Source organism: Triturus cristatus, chromosome 3_1 (genome assembly GCF_964204655.1).
Source record: "Triturus cristatus chromosome 3_1, aTriCri1.1, whole genome shotgun sequence".
Taxonomy (NCBI): Eukaryota; Metazoa; Chordata; class Amphibia; order Caudata; family Salamandridae; genus Triturus; species Triturus cristatus.
The window spans coordinates 67885429-67906375 of NC_140583.1; the positions used below are offsets into that span (position 1 = coordinate 67885429).

Sequence of the window (20947 nt, forward strand, 5' to 3'; positions counted from 1 at the left end):
TCGCCCGAGGTGTCCGGCGAGGGGCACGTCATGCGCCAAGTTCAGGAGGAACTCTCGGAATCGGAGGGGAACCACCAACACCCGGCCGGCTCCCAGTTCGGCGACTTTCTGCTCGCTATACAATAAGTCATTGTCCCAATAGATCCAGTGGGTTCCTGTGGGGTCCCCCGAGGCCTGGGCGGCCGCTTGCTGTCGGGCCCCCTCGAGGGACGGGCAGGCCTTTTGCTCTTGCTGGAATTGTTCGCGGGTGGGGCCCCCGTCGTGGCGCCACTGGGCCAGCTCGGGGATCTCGCTGAGGGAGGCGGCCTCGTCGGGAGGAAGTTCGGATGGCACGGCCTCATCGTCAGGTTCCTCCGTGCCGGAGGAGGGTGGTAGTTCTGGGCCCGTAGGCTTGTCGGGGGCCGCGGCAGCGGCAGGTTGGGCGGTCATGGACCGGGTGGTGGCGCAGGCCCACTCGGGCAGCCCTAGCATCCCCAGATGCTCTCGGCGCTCCACCTGGGCCCAGGGGGAGCTCTCATGGTCATTCCCCAGGAGGCAGTCCACGGGGGCGTCGTCGCGGACAGTTACTTTGAGGGTGCCTGACACTCCTCCCCACTCGAAGGGGATCCTGGCCATCCGGCACATGCTTTCGGTGTTGTCCGCGGTCCGGACAGGGCATAGGACATGCGGCAGGATTTGTTCGGCGGTCACCAGGTGGCAGCGGACAGCGGTCACACTGGCCCCAGTGTCCCGGAGGGCTTCGGCCCGTTGTCCATTGATGGTGACCCACTGCTGGTACTTCTGGGTGTTGCTTGGGATGGCAGCCCGGGGCACCATTTCTCGGGGGCCCAGGCATACGAGTGACATGGCAGCTGGTTCCCACTCGGGGGACCAGTCCTCGCGGTTTTCCTCCTCTTCCTCTCCTTCCCCCAGGGCTGCGGTGGCTATTTGTTGGGGAGGGGGCCCAGCGGTCCCGCTCCGCCGGTTCACAGGGCAGGCTGGGTCGCTCGCATAGTGGCCGGTCTGTTGGCAGCCGAAGCAGGTCACTGTTGGTCGGGGTCCAGACCTGGCGATGGGGGTCCCCCTTCGGACCATGGTCGGGGACGTGTGGTTGGCGGCTTGGCCTCGTGTCGGGCTTCTGGGCGGCCCGGTCGGGAAGTCTCGACTGCGGTGGGACCCCCCTCCTCCGCCCCGCTGGCGAGGAGGTCCCGTGGTACTCCGTTGGTAGTCCCCCACGGGGTTCCGGGGGACCCGGGTGTTGACCCACCGGTCGGCTTCGGCGGCGAGCTTCCGGGGCTCAGTCAGCTTACTGTCCAGGAGGTGTTGCCTTAGCTCCACAAAGCAGTTGTTGGCGAGGTGCTCCCAGACAATGAGGTCGAACAGTTCGTTGTACGAGGTGACCTTGCTCCCTTTTATCCACCCCTCAAAGGCCCGGCTGAAGAAGTCCACGTATTCGACCCATGTGGTACCAGGGAGCTTCTTACAGTCCCGGAAGCGCTGCCGGTACATCTCGGCTGATAGTCCGTAGCGTGTGAGGAGGGCTTCTTTCATGTGGTCGTATGAGGTCATCACCGCGTCGGGGAGTTGCAGCAGGGTATCCCGGCCCTCGCTGAGGAACCTCCCCCATAGGCCGGCACCCCAATCCTTCCGGGGTACCCGATGGGAGGTCATGGCTACCTCGTAGGCTCGGAACCACTGCTGGATGTCGTCGTTTTTGTAATATTCCTTGTCAACATCCTTGGGGATATGAACCTTCGGCTCGGTTAGTGGCAGAGCGTCCCGGGCCCCGGGGGTGCTGGTCTCCCCCGTTTTGGATTTCAGTTCGAGTTCCTTGAGGCCCCTCTCGTGCTCGAGGGTTAGCCGTTTCTCTTCTAGTTCTCGCTGCCGTTTCTTTTCTTCGATTTCCTCCTGCAGCCGTAGTTGCTCCAAGGCTAGTTTCTTCTCTGCCAGCAGGAGTTCACCGTCCAGCCGGAGTCGGGCGAGGTCCACTTCGTGTGTCCGGGCCCTCTCCCGTTCTTGCATCTCCTCGTGGGAAAGGCCGGCTTCCAGGATGCTTCGTCCCCCATCTGTCGGGGTTATGGTCGGTGGCAGGTTTCCGCCCCGGGCCGAGGTTCCTTCGGCTCGGGGTGGAGTGGTCTCGGATTCTGCCCAGGCTTTCAGGGCTTTCTGCATTTCTTCCATGGTGCCCAATCCTGTGGTTGGGATCCCTTTGTCCTTGCAGAATTGTTTCAGTTCTTTGTGGGTGTATTCTTCCAGCTTTTCCAGTTGGAAGGTTGCGGCGATGGTTGCTTCTTGGTCGTTCATGGTTCCCTTCTCTCCGTCTAGTTAGGTAGTGGTTGCGTTACTTGCTTGTACGATTGCGTCTGGCTCGGATCCCGTCGCTGGCCACCAAATGTTGAAGGGAGGACCACCGGGGAGTCAGGGGGACTGCTCCGGGCACCTTCCTACCGCAAAGTTATAGCCGAGCGCCGCTGAGAAGCCTCCTAGGAGAGGTCCTTCTCCTGAGATCGTACTAGGCCCAGTAACACCACCACACAGGACTCCGTATCAGTTGCTTATCTTGGTTCTTTATCAAAGGTAGCACATTCAATATTTACAGTGGGATCGAGTGATCCAAAAAGAGTCTCAATGTCCTTAGAGGGATAGGGTAGCGGGTCAGTCTCAGTACCAGCCAGGTACGGGGAGGCTCTGCGCCAGACCTTGCGTGCTGGTCTCAAAGCAGCTCGGACGTGGAGAGCCGCGACGGCGTCTGCAGGGCTTGGGTGGTAGGTCCGCTTCGGTTGAGCCGCGACGAGGTCAGCTGGGCTCTGATGGTACGTTCAACAAGGTCGGGCCGCGACAGCGTCAGCAGGGCCCCAAAGGTTCGTGAAGGTCTTTAAGCACGGTGGAGCCGTGACGTCGTCCGCAGGGCTCAGGGTGTGGTTTCAGGATGAGTCTTTCTCCGTAGGGTCAGCCGCGATCCGATCAGCAGGGCTCTTGACTCCGGGATACAACTGTTGTCTTGTTGCCGGGTCGCCCCAGATATAGGACTGGAGCCCTTTGATGTCCGGACCCTTGCGCCCGGGGGGGCGGAGAGGCCGGGCAGTGAGCGGCCCGACGCCCAGCAGGAGAGGCGCCAGGCCCCAGAGAGCTGTGGGGCGATCGCACCTAGGTGTGGAAAGACGGTTGGGGGTCCCATCGATACTGCCCTCCGCCGGGAGTGGGAAGGGTTCACGTGGTATCCCCCGGGCCAGGGGTTGGCACCTCGATGTCGGGCCTCGCTGGGACCGAGGCCGGGTGGAGCGGGGTCACGTAGAGTCACGTACAATCCAAAATGGAGGAGCCCCGAGGTGCATGGGACCTCGTGCGGCTTAGCGAGGGGGAACAGGACCACGCCACGAGGCCGGCTCCCACAGTCCCCATAAGAAAATTGCATAGCACAAGACAAGCAGGCCCTGATCCATGTCCTCAGGCAGTTAAAAAATATATTGGAAAGGGTGTTACTGTAACATTGAGCATGTACAAAGCTCTGAAGTTGTTTCCGATCACACCCAGGGCTATAAGGTACCCACAAAAGTGAGAATCAAGAAGTGCATATCCATAAGAGTACGAAGAGCACATGGTAAATCAATCACTTTTGTATCTCTGCGAATACCGAGTGAGCAATCAGGACCAGTGTCAGTCAACAGTTTGATTTTTGATGATACAAAGCTACAGTTTATATCTCCCTATGGGCACAATCTTAGATACCACAGTTAGGCCATAGCTGGGCTCTCCAAAATAGGTCACGCTAAAGAATTACCACATACATACTGCCCACAAAGGCAAGATTCGAAACAGATTAGCAAACTAGTGAGAAGACAAAAATGCATTAAATGAATTCAAATAGACATCATGTATAAACTAAGTGGCTATCCTGGAACTTTGGAACACATCACCCCCTCTTGGACCGGATTTTATTTTTCAAAAATTAGATTTGATGTTTGACTTTGTCAGCGCACGCTCCATAGGATTTTAATATAGTCCCTAAGACTATTCCCAAAAGTTAATGTCAAAGGCAATCCTGTTATCCAAGGACAAATTACAGATTCTGTTCTCTGATGGACACCAGTCTAGGGCTTGCAGTCGATACAAGGATGAATGTCAGGATCTATCTCCTCTGATTCTTTACTCGTCCCCATTCATATCCATTAAGATATTAACCTGGACAACCACAGTTAATTACCTAAAGAAATAAGCAGTTCATAAATGTTATTGACCGGTGGAAAAAGAAAACCGAAGATGTGACTGCTGAAGACACCCACTGCATAATCTAGTCCTTAGCTGGGTAAATAAAGTAAGAACCAGTAGCTATAAGGCCTGAAAACCTCAGAAAATCCATTGCAGACTGTTGAAATCTCTATTGAAAGACAGGTGGCATCCAACGTGCGGAAACTTTCATTTTAACCTGCTTGAAATCTCAGTTCCCCAGTATAGCGTTTGTATCGGACTCAAAGTCCGTTTGCAGAGAAGACATTGCATTTGTACCAATGTCACTGCAAAGGCATTGTGGGCTTTAGAACCCTATCATATCTCTTCAAAGTACGGCTTCTCCCCTTCAAGTGGGCACATCAGCAGTCTGACTTCCTCTGTGGGGTCCACTGGGTATGGCTCGACTCACCTTCATGCTGTGTGGGGCGTAGTGCAGGGCGTGGCGCAGACAGTCTATGGCTTTCTTTCCTTGACCTTTTACCCGCCAGTAGAGAGCAGCCATGCTGGACAATACCCAAGATGTCTGATTCTGTAATATATCAAAAATAAAAGATCAGGCCGAAGTGGAAGTTTCCAGATGGTTAAAAAATGTTTAATATTGCTGTCCAATAATATTACCTTCTCTAAAACTTTGGCTATTCGGGTTCCCACTTGTTCAAATGATTGTGGTGGGTACTTGTCTTTACCAAGATTCTGTAAAACCTGCAGAAGGGCGAGTAAGAAAATGAAACCTTTGATAAAGGGCAACCCGTTGGAGAAACCCTATCAATCACAAGCGAAGCATGGTTCAACCAAGACCCACATGCCTCTATGAAGCACACGTAATGCTCCCTGCGGCAGAACACACTTCGAAGAGTATAGTTCAGATAATAAGACTACACAGAATCGTGCAAGCAAGGGAAAATATTACAGATCCTCAAAGCGCAGCAACCTCCCTAGAATCCAGAAACAACAAACATAACATCTGCACTCTCATTTGCTTAATAAATATCTAGCCTGGTCGTGGAAAATGATCAAATGTTTTGATCCGAATTCAGCATTCTTACCTTCAGCCCACACTACATCATTCAACAAATAATGTAGCCACTCCATGTCAGTAGAAACCGCGTCAAAACGAGGTTTCCTAATTATTAGATGGCATTGTGTCTAGGAATTTTCAGAAAACATTTACACAATGAAAACTAGTTCTGAACCTGGTAGCATGCACCTGTCATCATGCATATCATTCCTGTTTATGCTAAACTTCAGGTTTTCTTACTCTCTTAGTGGAGTCCTGAGATGACTGTACTTGTTTTGCAGTGGAGAACCCAAGCCCCATAATAAGTATTTATTGCCTGAGTTTCTCTTGCTGAGTGTGAGCTGAGAAGATGTGCCTTCTCCCTGCATGAGGGTGAATATCAGTTCCTACTTTGTGTTCCAGCCCCAAGTGTTTTGAGCTAACGCCCAGAAGCTGAAGAAACCAAGTGTGCTTTCTGATTTTACCATGTCCTGTTGAACCCGTGAGCTCTTTCACCTCATGTTTCCTCTTATTGTTGCCAGTTTCACTGCCCCTCCTTACAGCCCTAGCATCCTGCCTTCCCTTGTCAGTCTAGGACTCGACCTCAACGTAGTCAAACAGTTGGCAGCAGCCTTCCACTTCTTTCTATTGTCTTAGCAAAACAAACGATGGATGGACATGTTTGAATCAATCAGTATCTGGCCACATCACATTCAATTCAAGCCCTTGTGCGCTATTCCAACAAGAACAAACTAGTCTTGGCCTTGCCCCAAAATGCAAAACCAAACCATATTAGCCAAGCCACAGAAATACGAAATGCAACACCAGCAGCCTCTGATGCATTTTGGCTTTTTAGGCCTAATCTGTGAGATAAAAGCTTCAGATTATTACACAGGAATCTCTACTCACAGCTATGCATATCCAGTGGCATGCCACTTATGGCAGCACAGATACCTCATAAAAAGGTGTCAGTGTGTGCACTTTCTATACATTTGCCTTGTTCTGATATTACCACATAATGCCTGAGCTTGACATAGCAGTGTTCCAGACTTACATTTAGAGTATTGCGGGAACAGGCACAGACCTTCAATAGGATTTATTTTCCTTTTTTCCATGTGACCAAGTTAATTCCTCAAGTTTCCTTTGCTATAACTTTGTTCGATTCAAATTGTGCACTTTTGACTTTCTATGCTGTGGAATTGGTCCTCTCTGCTGTGACTTCTGAGCCAACGTCTATTGCTAGAGTGACGATAGCTGGTTATTTCCCAGTATTCTTGAGCTCTGGTCTTGATAGGTCCTGTTTCCTGGTTATTTTTCCAACACTGGTTTTCTGTCACCATCCCAAAGAATGGCACTTGCTTGTTGCAGTCTCCATTCAAATCAGTCTTTTCTGGTTGCTGGGTATCCCTTTCGCGTCTTACTTGCTCCCCAGGAATTGTCTAGTCGGGGGAATGATAGATTAAATTCTTTATGATCCAAAGTTTGATTGGACATTATAGCTGTTATTAAGCGCAAGCTCCGATCATTGATGCGAAAGTATTGGTGCAAAGGTCTTACGATAAACTAAGATAGCTTGCCTTTACCCCGAGTATTTATTTGCTTTCCTTTGTTCTTTAGCTATACCTAGATATCCTGTCACCACCTACAGTAACCACCAGTCTTGCCCAACTCTAGATCTGCCTAGTATTTATCCAGCTCTCTTCTGCGGCATTTCTTCCTGACACGATCTGGCCCTATTCACCCAGAGCTGTAGGGGTCGGATGTCTAACCGCCTAGTGCAAAGACTTAAGTCAATGCCCCAATACATAACAGAAACGGAATTTGACTGTAATCCATACGCAGCCCATTGAGCTCAAAGTGGTTTCCGATAACGACCAGTCCCAAAAGACGAATTCAGGGACACAGTGGAACTCCAAACCATCCTTCAGAAATGAATACAACTCAAAATAGCTATAAGGAACGGGATATGTATAGAAAGAAGTTTATTTTAAAATCCTAAGCTAGTGTATAAAATGTAAATGGCAATTACAGAGAATGCAAAAAGGAATTCAACTATACATGTCATGGTCACAAAAAACAGTGAGAAAGTTTGAGACTCACAAGCTATTTCTTAGCGCTATGCTAGTTTTAGCAAAAGCAGTAAATAGCTAGCCTACATTGGAGTTTCTACCTGTGTTTTCATTCAGAATTAGCAAGTCAGCTGTTTTCTATCACAGCTTGTTCAGGGGTGAAAAAAGAACAGTCCAGGCTGAAGGCCACCGCTTCTCGCAGCCGGCTGAGGCCGGTCAGTGCTGCAAACCAGTGCGATCTTGGAGTGATAGTCCTGGTACGAAGTCCCCTCTGACTATGAATCAAATACTTCAGTTTTATCAGTTGTGATCGCTCAGTTTCATCCTCTTATTAAAACACATGCATAACTTGCAGACACTAATACATCAAGACTAAGCAAATAGCGACAAACGTGTTATCTTGAATCACACATCGATTATATGCATCTATAACTGAAAACAATAAAAGCATGTCAGCTCAGACAGTAGGTGGGCATGAAGTTATGTCTGCTTAGACGCATGCACTGAAAACTTTACACTTTCTAGGAAAGAGTTAAGAAAGTCTGAGGATTGGCGAAGAAGGAAAACTGAAGAGCCAGTTAGAGCTAAACCATGGAAACAGAAGAACCTGAACGAGAACTGCCACAGGGTCAATTCCTGAATTCCTCCTGAACGTCCACAGCATCGAAGGCTATTTGGACATCATGAACTCTAGCCGGCCACCCCAGCACACTTTCAGGAGCCTTTCAAGCCATTCAGCACGACAAGCATCATCCCTATGAAGGGGTGGCTCCAATCCCCAAGCTGTGCCACAACTAAAATCCACAGGATAATAGAATATAATATCCATATTTGTAAAGTGCGAACATATTACCCCTCGGGGAGCTTCAGTGAGCTATTGCCCAGAGTCACATGCTGCTGAGCTGCCGCTGGCGCCGGGGATCGAACCGCGAGCCCCTGCACTCCGGCTGCTGCGCCACGCCTCTCCCAGGATAGTTTTAAACACTGCCTAGGCATGAAAAGTGAGGCTGCAGAAACCTTAACATGATGTATACATTGAATATTACAAGGACCTAGTGCAACAACAAAAAATCGAAGCTTTTATTCAAGATTATTTGTGATGTGCAAGAAGCCTAGATTTTTGCACAAGTTATGACCACCATCACTTAAGTATGAAGTACAGACTGCGAATACACATTCCTGCATGATAAATGCTGGGATATATAAAGCAATTTATTTAGGTTTCATGACATGGTTGAGCAGAACGAAACTATCACTGTTCCAATGAGTTGCTATAAACTTGATGCATCGTATCCCTTGAATGTTTGAAGCATCAGTCTTGTGGGTGTAGCAACTCCATTAATGGTTCTATTCACAAGATATAAAATACATAAACTAGGAAGGACTTTAGAACCGTGAGGTTTCCATCTTGTAATTTCTTCTTTAATCTCATGATATCAAAACCTGCTGAACCAAAGCCAGTGTGTCCATCTGTCTTCATCTCCCATTCAGCAGACCAGGGATGGAACGTCCTACTGAAAATAAGACCATGGGAACCAGATGAAGGAGCTCTGGTGAATGGTCGTTTGCGTTTGCCTTCTGCTCAATTTTTGGATTTTGAAAGAAAAGCCATTTCCAGATTTGTAATACTTCTACTTCTAATTTATGCGCATCATATTTTACCAAAAGCTTCAAGCCCTTTCTTTTGTAAACATTGTTACTTAAGATGATTTATCTCCAGTCACTGGTCAAAAATGATGGTCACTGTTTGGAGGTTTGTCACATTTTTCTTACGGCTACATAATAATATGCATTTAATCTATATTTGACTTCATATATTTATAATTGTATTTTGTACAACACTTCATGATCCACGGCAGGTCCAACGTACTACAAATTTGGAAAGTACAAATATATATCGGATAGTCTAGGTAAAAACTGGGGACTCTCTTTAAAATAAGCTGACTTCGATCCATGGTCATGGAGAACACTATGCCATGCTACAGAGGGATATGAGGTACATGAACACGTGCCAACGATGCTGAACATCATGTGAGATGGGAGCAAAGCCAGCTTTGGCATCAAGCAGGATTAAAGCAGCGCGTTTCTGCCAATGCTCTAAATAGGTGAGACATTAGTCCGCTTTCACTTGCCTATGAGCCCAGGAGGTTCAGATAGGTGTAGCGATAAAAGAGCCTTGCTCACGTGCGAGAGCCCAGTTTGGTCCCGGAATTCTTACCTCCTTTAGCTGGCTCTCCCCAGTATAGTGTATACTCGCCCTGCCGGAGACACCTTGGAGGTGGTCCAGTGTGTGCATGCTGGCTGCAAGGTTGCCATTGCACAGGGGCTCCACGCCCGGCTCCTGCAGCTGTGTGCCAAAATCAATGTGCTCTGTAATGCTGTGAAGACCAAGAAAAAAGACAAAGGACTAGGATGGTATTTTCATTACTTACAAATCCTTCTGGACTGAAAAACACACGCGATCACGACAAGCAATAACCATGCAGCAAAGACTTGGAGGGATCAAGGGAAAGGACACACAAATAGAATTAAATGCAGACTGACCGGCACACCCCCTCCATGCACCTCACATGGGCTCACGGTCAAAAGGGCGTCTTCGTAAATGTTGCTGTGCTGCCCTAAATAGGCCCACCGTTTATATTTGTGTGTTCCGCCCCTTTGACAAAGCCAGTAGGTCTGCGTTCCCTAAAACAACTCGTGCCCTAAAGTCACTATAACTCGCGCCCTCACCATGTACTGCTAATTACCTAAAGTTACATCATTAATTACTTTAGTGCACAAATTCTAGTAACTGAGATAACTAGAACTGGTTAATTTCAGTGGTTTTGTTAGTTTTAAATGGTATGTTTTAACTGACATTTTCACCCAATTATACCGTACCTTTAGCTTTTTCAGTGAATTTCTAAGTTTACGAAAAAAACTATAGTAAGATATTATTACAATTCCCAACTAGAACATCACTTTAACCTTGTTTTTTCTCAATGAAAAAAATATATTTATGAGAAGCTATTGAGTGTACCTATAAATACGCTGTAAATGTGTTGAAGTGTCGGGCTGCCTGCTTCCCACAATAAGAGCTTCTTTAGGAGATTTATACTCTATCAGATGATCATATGCACCTAGAAAGCCTGATGCCCCATGAACACCATCTCCACATGGATCAGACTGGCTGCTCAGTGTTCTGCAGGCACCTGATGCCCCATGAACACCATCTCCACATGGATCAGACTGGCTGCCCAGTGTTCTACAGGTACCTGATGCCCCATGAACACCATCTCCACATGGATCAGACTGGCTGCCCAGTGTTCTACAGGTACCTGATGCCCCATGAACACCATCTCCACATGGATCAGACTGGCTGCCCAATGTTCTGCAGGCACCTGATGCCCCATGAACACCATCTCCACATGGATCAGACTGGCTACCCAATGTTCTGCAGGCACCTGATGCCCCATGAACACCATCTCCACATGGACCAGACTGGCTGCCCAGTGTTCTGCAGGCACCTGATGCCCCATGAACACCATCTCCACATGGATCAGACTGGCTGCCCAATGTTCTGCAGGCACCTGATGCCCCATGAACACCATCTCCACATGGATCAGACTGGCTGCCCAGTGTTCTACAGGCACCTGATGCCCCATGAACACCATCTCCACATGGATCAGACTGGCTGCCCAGTGTTCTACAGGTACCTGATGCCCCATGAACACCATCTCCACATGGATCAGACTGGCTGCCCAATGTTCTGCAGGCACCTGATGCCCCATGAACACCATCTCCACATGGATCAGACTGGCTACCCAATGTTCTGCAGGCACCTGATGCCCCATGAACACCATCTCCACATGGACCAGACTGGCTGCCCAGTGTTCTGCAGGCACCTGATGCCCCATGAACACCATCTCCACATGGATCAGACTGGCTGCCCAGTGTTCTACAGGCACCTGATGCCCCATGAACACCATCTCCACATGGATCAGACTGGCTGCCCAGTGTTCTACAGGCACCTGATGCCCCATGAACACCATCTCCACATGGATCAGACTGGCTGCCCAGTGTTCTACAGGCACCTGATGCCCCATGAACACCATCTCCACATGGATCAGACTGGCTGCCCAGTGTTCTACAGGCACCTGATGCCCCATGAACACCATCTCCACATGGATCAGACTGGCTGTCCAATGTTCTGCAGGCACCTGATGCCCCATGAACACCATCTCCACATGGATCAGACTGGCTGCCCAGTGTTCTACAGGCACCTGATGCCCCATGAACACCATCTCCACATGGATCAGACTGGCTGCCCAGTGTTCTACAGGCACCTGATGCCCCATGAACACCATCTCCACATGGATCAGACTGGCTGCCCAGTGTTCTACAGGCACCTGATGCCCCATGAACACCATCTCCACATGGATCAGACTGGCTGCCCAGTGTTCTGCAGGCACCTGATGCCCCATGAACACCATCTCCACATGGATCAGACTGGCTGCCCAGTGTTCTACAGGCACCTGATGCCCGCACCTGATGCCCCATGAACACCATCTCCACATGGATCAGACTGGCTGCCCAATGTTCTGCAGGCACCTGATGCCCCATGAACACCATCTCCACATGGATCAGACTGGCTGCCTAATGTTCTGCAGGCACCTGATGCCCCATGAACACCATCTCCACATGGACCAGACTGGCTGCCCAATGTTCTGCAGGCACCTGATGCCCCATGAACACCATCTCCACATGGATCAGACTGGCTGCCCAGTGTTCTGCAGGCACCTGATGCCCCATGAACACCATCTCTACATGGATCAGACTGGCTGCCCAGTGTTCTACAGGCACCTGATGCCCGCACCTGATGCCCCATGAACACCATCTCCACATGGATCAGACTGGCTGCCCAATGTTCTGCAGGCACCTGATGCCCCATGAACACCATCTCCACATGGATCAGACTGGCTGCCCAGTGTTCTACAGGCACCTGATGCCCCAAGAACAGCATCTCCACATGGATCAGACTGGCTGCCCAGTGTTCTACAGGCACCTGATGCCCCAAGAACACCATCTCCACATGGATCAGACTGGCTGCCCAGTGTTCTACAGGCACCTGATGCCCCATGAACACCATCTCCACATGGATCAGACTGGCTGCCCAGTGTTCTACAGGCACCTGATGCCCCATGAACACCATCTCCACATGGATCAGACTGGCTGCCCAGTGTTCTGCAGGCACCTGATGCCCCATGAACACCATCTCCACATGGATCAGACTGGCTGCCCAGTGTTCTACAGGCACCTGATGCCCCATGAACACCATCTCCACATGGATCAGACTGGCTGCCCAGTGTTCTGCAGGCACCTGATGCCCCATGAACACCATCTCCACATGGATCAGACTGGCTGCCCAGTGTTCTACAGGCATCTGATGCCCGCACCTGATGCCCCATGAACACCATCTCCACATGGATCAGACTGGCTGCCCAGTGTTCTACAGGCACCTGATGCCCCATGAACACCATCTCCACATGGATCAGACTGGCTACCCAATGTTCTGCAGGCACCTGATGCCCCATGAACACCATCTCCACATGGATCAGACTGGCTGCCCAGTGTTCTGCAGGCACCTGATGCCCCATGAATACCATCTCCACATGGACCAGACTGGCTGCTCAGTGTTCTGCAGGCACCTGATGCCCCATGAACACCATCTCCACATGGATCAGACTGGCTGCCCAATGTTCTGCAGGCAAATCACATCAAGTGGGTGCAAAAGCTTCTCCTGCCATAGACCGGTCAAAGAGTCTTTCCTGGAACTGACACACTAGATGATTTAAAAGCAACAGAAGTCTGGGCTGATTTCCACGCTCGCAGAATAGGACCCCCTATGAGGACAACTGTTAGAACTTAATCTAAAAAAGACAAATGCCGCTGGAATTAACCTTCTTCAGAGAGCAGACACAAAGGGTTAAGAATCTACAGGAACAACAAGTATCCATCTAAAATAAAAGGCCTTGGGCTTATAATGAATACTTCTTTCAGCAGATTCCTCATCCACAAAGACTCCCACAGGCAAAACTCACAATATTAGGAGGATCTCAGAGACGGATTGTGTAAAACCAGGAAATATTGGGCTCAACAAACTGTACGCCTCCTATAAGAGGCAAGGCAGCAATGCTCACTGAAGATATGAAGTAACAAAGAAGGTTGATACCGAAGAAAGATTAGCGAATCACTCAACAAAGGGCAGAGATATAGCTACTCTGCCACCAGCAGAGTCGGCCCCGATTTCTTTACGATGGGTCACGTTTAGCCATCTAAGCCGGTAAAGTATAACAACTTATCTTGAGAAGATTACCTTCATCACTCTTCTCCCTTACTGAGTACCAGAGAATCCAACGCAGCTGCTCAAACCTGGCACTGATAACATCTCCATGGCTTCTAAGGGTCAGGACAATGAAACACTTTGGCTTTGTCGGATGAGGATGTGATTAGGAAAAGGCCATGCTATCTTCTGTGCAAGAATCACTTATTTTGGGAAAAAAATAGTAGAGCACTCAGAATGACTACAGTCGAAAGACAATCAGTATGTGAAAGCTTCAGCAAACGTGCCAGCATGGGAACACGATCACTTTGAGGATATTTAGGGCAACATTGGACTTGGTAGGGGATGGTTTCCTTTATCTAACCCTCATACACACCAGCCACATAGTATTCCTCCTCATTAGCATCCATGTCGGTGATCTCCCAAATGAGAGACGCAGATGCAGGCAAAGGAGATGGTGATTGAGGCTTGTACGATGCGAAATTCCAATCCACGGAAACCAGAGCATGAATGAAGACAGCCATGAGAATCTAAAAAAGGAGTACTAGGACAGGCAAAGGAGGCGTTAGGAGAAACTGTTTAATTATGGATTTATGTGGCCAAGACACTGGTCACATCATCCAAAATGCAGACTTTAGACACCTTCTGTCCTCTGTCATTTTATTCCAAAGCACTTGCCCAGTTACTAGAGGTATGACTGAGGGATCAGGAAATACAGGATCTAGAACCAGTAGCAATTGCATCACTCAAGCCTATAGTTGGAATTTTTAGAGGAGCAGCATCTGCAAAGAAGGCCAGACTACCTCATGCACTCTTGTTAGTACAGTGCTCCCTGAGTTGAGGGCAGTCCCATAAGGGCTAAAGCATGCCAAGCATCTGAAGATGCTTCTCAGGTGCACTACCAAAAGATCTCTGATGGTTTACCCACAAAAGTAGTAGTTGAAGTGACGGACTGTGAACTCCAGCCAGGTAGAATAGGGTTTCTCAAGCACATCACAGCCTTTCTTGCTGGCTCTGTTATAATCAGTACTGAACTGTAATTGGGGTCCGGCTAGACTTGAACCTTGTGGCAGTTTATTTAACACTACGACTGCAAAACCCGCTATCAACAACCTTGCAGCCCTTCCAAGAATTTTGGAATAAACTCTAAAGAAACAGACGACTCAGTCCTGGCACCATGCAAATAATTCAGTGGTATATTCATTTTCTGCTTTTAATTAAGATGTTGAGAGCCGGGAGGCACAGCACCAGTTTTAACCGCAACAGGACTATGAAGCAAGCGTGTTAATTCTTTGCAATGCAAGAAATGATTTAGTTCCTCGACCAAGAGTGTGAAGGTAGGACAAAGAGGACATCCTGGGGCTCCAAGTAAGAACTCCAATATCAGACAAAATGCACTTCAAACGTGATGGGTACAGTGACACACACTACTGGCAGGTTGCTTTTATTCCATGCCTACTGAATCTTTCAATTTCTAATAAGTAAGTAAAGAAAGTCTGATTTAAAGAAGAAGAATTTAATGTATTAGAGGATTCCAGCACAAATGGAGCTGTCATAGCCCCCACTTTCGAGAATAAAAGATAGTTTTGTAGACGTTGCGCAGTATATAATGTGCATTTTAGGGAAGAGGTGTTTTGAGATGAGGTGGGGATGGGCCATACAGTGTGAAGAACCTCAGCTCAAGTCCAGCATGTTGCAACAAACACTGGGTTAAGCATGCTCAATTTGCAGCCAATTCCTACACATGTAGTAAAAGAGAAAGCACCAACTGCAGACAAATAGACCAAAGATAGACTTAATCTCAAAGTAAAAATCTTATAGTTCACCAGATGCAGCACACTCGATAAGGACAACCACACAAGGGCCGACAATGTTAACTCTAATACATTCTGTGGAGTAACTGCTTTTCGAATTACTTTGAGAACACACAGAAAGCAAGGAAATAAAACACTAGTTTACAGAATAGGCAGCAACTGAATTGGAAAAAAGTGATGTGGCTCAATTGGTGGCATAACACTGCAAAATGAACACTAAAGCAGACCTGCCAATACTAAAAAGGCAACAAAAGCATGTCTCACACGAATGGCACAGTTTCGAGTTACTTTCATGCAGACGCCCCACAATGATGTTATCTATACTCAGGCGATGTGGTTTCTAGTAAAATCATTCAGGGCTCAATGAGTGGTAGTCACAGGAATGGGGTAACGCATAGTGTGAACTGTAGTGCCTGACACAGACACTGAAGAAGGGGGCTATTTACTCACTCAATATTTTTGGCAGACACCGCAAGCCATGTGCTAGCTACTGTGGACAGCTCCACTCTGCGGAGTTTTGCGCACTCGCCTGGGCTCGGCCAGCCCAAACTTCGGTAATCAGGCTTCTTTCCTATGGGACGAGACAGAAATAGGAGAACATGTCTTCAGAGCTAAAGGGAGCTATAATTTAGTATCACACACTGTCAATTCAGTACAGTAATCTAGCAGCAGTCAATTTTTTAAACACACTCACAGTAGAGAAAGCTTCCTTAAACAGATAGGTAAGGTCAAACCCTGTAACTGGAGGTTCCTTTGCACTAACAGGATAGACAAACATACACAGACACAATCTCCTGGCATGCATTCTGCCCTCTATGTTGATCATTTCTTCTTGTAAAACAGATATAGGAGTTTTTAAGATTTAGCCTAGAGACTCAGAAATTTCCATAACATTTAACAGTCAAATGCTTTTCAATCTGCCGTCTACTAAGATCCCACAATAAGAGTATTTTTGAATCTCGAAGATTCTCTTTAGGTTTAAATCTTTTTATTTCCATTTCGTAACAAAGGCCAACAGTGAGCTACACATATGTTCTCCAACACAAGTCAGGTTAATCAACAATGAAATGCGGATAGTGGAGGGAACTGGCCGTTTCACATATACAAATGGCCAAGAAAGAAAACGTATCCTACCCTCCCAAGACCACCCCCCACCCCGACCCTCGTCCACCAACTAAGAAGCCAATTCAAAACAGGCTTACTTCTCCTCTTTCCGCGAGGCATCCTGGGATTCCCCCTCGGGGGGAGATGATCGGCACAACAGACGGAGGTATCTCGGGCAGGTGAGCTCCCTAAACTCAGAGCCCAGTAGGGCGCGAAATGGCTGCCAGAGATCTGCAAAAGTGGAACACTTCCCAGCTAATGTAGGAGTGATCTTTTCATCCCCAGGACCTGCCGTAGACGCTGCAGCCAGCCAGTAAATGTGGGGATGCGAGTAGTCCGCCAGTGGAGCAGGATGATTTGCATGGCTGAGCCCGAAGACTCTCTTTAGAAATAAATGTGTCTCTCTCAATCAAACAGCATTTGTAAAGCACAACACGGTCACCTTTATGGGTATCTGGGTGCTGTCTGTAATGCATACATGTAAAAAACAAAAAACATTTTTTAAACAAACTACACTTTGTGCTTGAGATGTCTAATTTACTGACCCATCCACTAGCAGGTCCAAAAACGGTTATTAACACTACTATGGCTTTTGGCAATAATATGCTTTCACTGAGGTGACATACTGGTGTGGTTTCTCTCTATAATGCGGGTGAGGGGAGGAAAAGCAGAGGTGCACAAGGAGTAGAGTAACAGGATGAAACAAAGGGAAAGATAGATCTCTCTCTCATAAGCTAAGGGAACTTGTAAAAATGTGACTTATTTGCATGCCTATGTTCTCAATGTCTTCCATTAACAAACTCGCACATAGTACACTTAAGGGGCAGGAAAGGGATGTGACATGAATGGAGGAAAGTAATAGGCAGGATAAAGACAGTGTGATCCTAAGAAATTTAAGAGTGGATTAACAAGCTTCACTCTATGGCTCAATCGCACACATTACAACTAAGTCTATTCCAGCTCAAGAAAGGTAATTGCTGAATATTTCTACACAGAGAATAAAAAGAAGGATCTGCACTACTCATAATTCCACTTTTCTAATAGATACCCTCTTCTCCTACCCCTGTAGTTACCAAAGTAAAACCTGATAACCTACTGGACAAATGTTTTCATATCACCACTGTTAGACTTGGCACCATTGGCCTGAGTCTCCCTTCCACATGTTGCTGTTGCCTCATCTGTTTTTGTTGGTCTAGATGCTTTGGGCACTTTGCCACTGCTGATCAGTGCCAAAGTGCAAGTGCTCCCTATTGTAAAATTATGTAATGGATTAGTGGTTCCATGATTTGATTTACTTGTCAGACCCTAGTACAGTGCACCAGGTGTGCCCAGGGCCTGTAAATCAAATGCTGCTGGTGGGCTTGCAGCACTGATTGTGCCACCCACAGAAGCAGCTTGTAAAATATGGCTCAGGCCTGCCATTGCAGAGCCTGTGTGCAGTCTGGGACTGCCATGTCGACTTGGCAAGTGCACCCACTTGCCAGTCCCTTAACCTTCCCTTTTCTACATATTAGTCATCTCTAAGGTAGGCCCGAGGGCATGGTGCATTGTATGTAAAATGTAGGACATGCCGTGATGTGTGTGGCATGTCCTGATAGTGAATTACAGCCAATTTAGTTTTTCACTATTGCAAGGCTACCTTGCAATAGGCCAGAATGGGCAGTTTGATTACAACATCTTATAATCCTTACTGACCCAGGGAACAAGGTAGAAATTCGGGTTTAGTATGCCTGAACTCAGAATGTTCAAATACATCTTTTAGTGAGGGTGATTTTTACATTCTGTGTTTGAAAATACCACTTTTAGAAAGTAGGTATTTTCTTAACTAACCATCCAGCATGCCTCTGCTAGGTTTGTGTATTCCATGTCTGGGTTGTGAGTGACAGGAGGCTGGAGAGAGCCTTGGCTCAAGCAGTCTGATGGGTCAGGGCTGGGCTGAATAGGGCCTGCATTGAATAGAGAGTAAGGGGCCGATATTTCCTTTCTGCTACCTGGGCCAGGTCTGCTCTCAAACAATGCTGTCTCCACCTCCTGCCAGGAAGCTGCGCCCAGGAGAACAGAACTGGTTTGGACTAGGTACAGACACACTCTGCTTTCAGAGACAAATGATTTGTGTGTATTAAAAGGGGGACCCAGAACTTTACATCACTTCTGGGAAATCAAGAGGAACCTTTGCCAAGGAGAAGAAACCTGAGAAGCTGAAGGAGGATTACTGCCCCTGCGCTGTTTGCTGTCTGCTGTCTGGGGTTGGCCTGCAGTGGTTACTTGTTGCCAAGGAAAGGAGAAAAGGACTTTGTTGTTTGCTTTGACATCTTAAGGAAGATCTCCAAGGGCTTGAACTGAGCTTGCCTTCTGTCTGAAGTTTCAGGGACACAAAGACTTTACCACCAGCTCTCCCTGAATTCCCTTGCTGGGAATTCTAACCTACAGAGAGGTGCCTGCAGCGGTTTAGGACCTCTAGAGACTGTTTGTCACTGGGAGCTGGAAGCGTGACGCAACGAGGAGAAGCGTGTCGCCGCCGCAGCAGTTGCATCGCTTAAGAAGCATGCCGCCACAGCAGCTGTTCGCCGTCGCATCACAGATGAAACGTGTCGCATCACCAGAGAAGCGTGCTGCCGCCGCAGAGGTCGCCATCGCATCACTGGAGAAGCGTGTCGCAGGGCCTGTCGCGGCTCCAAAGATCACCGATGTCGCTGCACGGCCGTCGGGCGTACAGGCATCGCATCAAAGATGCCATTTTATCGCATCGCACCGGATCGTCGCATCGAGGCGCCATATTGTTGCATCGCACCGGATCACAGAAAGAAACCGACGCATCACCTCCTCTCCAATAAGGAACTGACACATCACCTCCCCTGCGCTGCAGTAAGGAACCGACGCATCACCTCCCCCGAAGAAAGGAACCGACATCACCTTCCCTGCGACCCTTTTGTTCGTTTTGCGTGACACATCCAAGGTACTTTTAGAGTAAAGTGTTGTTTTTACCATCTACATCAAACTAAGCTATTTCTACCATTTTAAAGTCTTATTTTTGATTATTGTATTGTGGATTTTTGTCGTTTGGTCTTGTGTTAAGTCTAGTAAAGAATATTTATTTTTCTAAACAGGTGTGGTGTCCATTTGTAGTGTTTTTCACTGTATTACTGTATGTGTTCACAAATGCTTTACACACTGCCTCTAAGATACGCCTGACTGCTCGTGCCAAGCTATCAAGGGGGTGAGCAGGGGGTTATTTAGTAGTGTATCCCCCTTTCCCTGACTAGCAGCAAAGGTCCCTATTTGAACAAAGGTGTATACCATTGCCAACTAGAGACCCCCATTTCTAACAACCACTGACCAATGCACCTCATTTATGAATAAAAGTTTGACAGTTGGCTCTCAAATGAAATGTTTTCTCCCTTAAACATTTAAGTAAAGAGTGCTCCTTCTGATGGAAGTGCTATGTCTTAAAAGATGAATGTTCTAGTTCCTCAATACTATTGGTGTCACTGCGAAGTTGCAGCCCCTGCTGAATCAGTCACAGTCAGATCCAAAAAATCTATCACCCACTAGTTCTGCTTCATATATGCCTTGCCTATCCAAATTGTGCAATAGGCAATAGATTGTCAACTACAGATACTAAAGGAAGGTAACTACCATCTAGATTGTCTTTCCAAGGGCATACACTCAAATGTCACTCTAATACAGGGTTATTTAAGGCAGCCAGTAATACAGGGACAAAGTTCAAAGCACTTAACGAAGCGCACTGCACATTAATATTTACCCAACCCTCCCGACCCCCAAGCTTCTCTTACAAGTAGATTCTGGTTACAAATGCATCCTTAACCACTTTGCTTGGCATTCCAAAATGTAATAAAATTAGCAGCAGCTACTTCTTTTTTTGCTCAGGTTTGTCTTCTTTGGAACTTCCTCCTACCTCAAACTAAAACGACCAACTAATGATCATAACACTTTAAGGCGCACCTTCAATGCTGGTGTTTCCTTCGCACCAACTGGCCACCACAGGATAGTACAGGACATACTATTGGCATCAATCTGGAGACAGTTGGCCTCTCTACTCGTCACCTGCACATCTGAGGTATGACACTCTTGTTAGACTCCCATCTGAGGAATGACACTCTGACTCCCAATGCCACACTATTTAACTGTACCATGTGGTCCTGGCGATGGTATCTTTGGCCCACTGATCTCCAGGGCTGTCCAAGAATGGTTTTCAAGGTCCACATTAACCCGGTCCTCTCCACTCCTTCCAGCTGCATCCCGCGCATCTAGGCTGTCAGTCTTGGGTTTCTTGAGACGTTTCACTTGGAAGGTAATCTGAAAAACAGAAGAGCTCGGAGTGAGGAATACTGGAAAACAATGATATGGGAAATGGTGCATCCCACTCCTTTAAACTGTACACATCAGGACATTTCAAACAGTCTGCAGTCAG

General features: G+C 47.9%; 1 protein-coding gene across 1 annotated transcript in view; it reads right to left on the reverse strand.

Moving 5' to 3' along the window:
• Positions 1-20947, reverse strand: part of TTC17 (tetratricopeptide repeat domain 17) — a 458242-nt gene that overhangs the window by 52290 nt on the left and 385005 nt on the right. Inside the window, exons 19-23 of the mRNA XM_085643464.1 lie at positions 20667-20832; positions 15862-15982; positions 9494-9653; positions 4828-4911; positions 4619-4738 (exon numbers count right to left, since the gene is read on the reverse strand). Of these exons, the coding sequence (XP_085499590.1) occupies positions 4619-4738; positions 4828-4911; positions 9494-9653; positions 15862-15982; positions 20667-20832 (651 nt within the window). The remainder of the gene's footprint in view (positions 1-4618; positions 4739-4827; positions 4912-9493; positions 9654-15861; positions 15983-20666; positions 20833-20947) is intronic.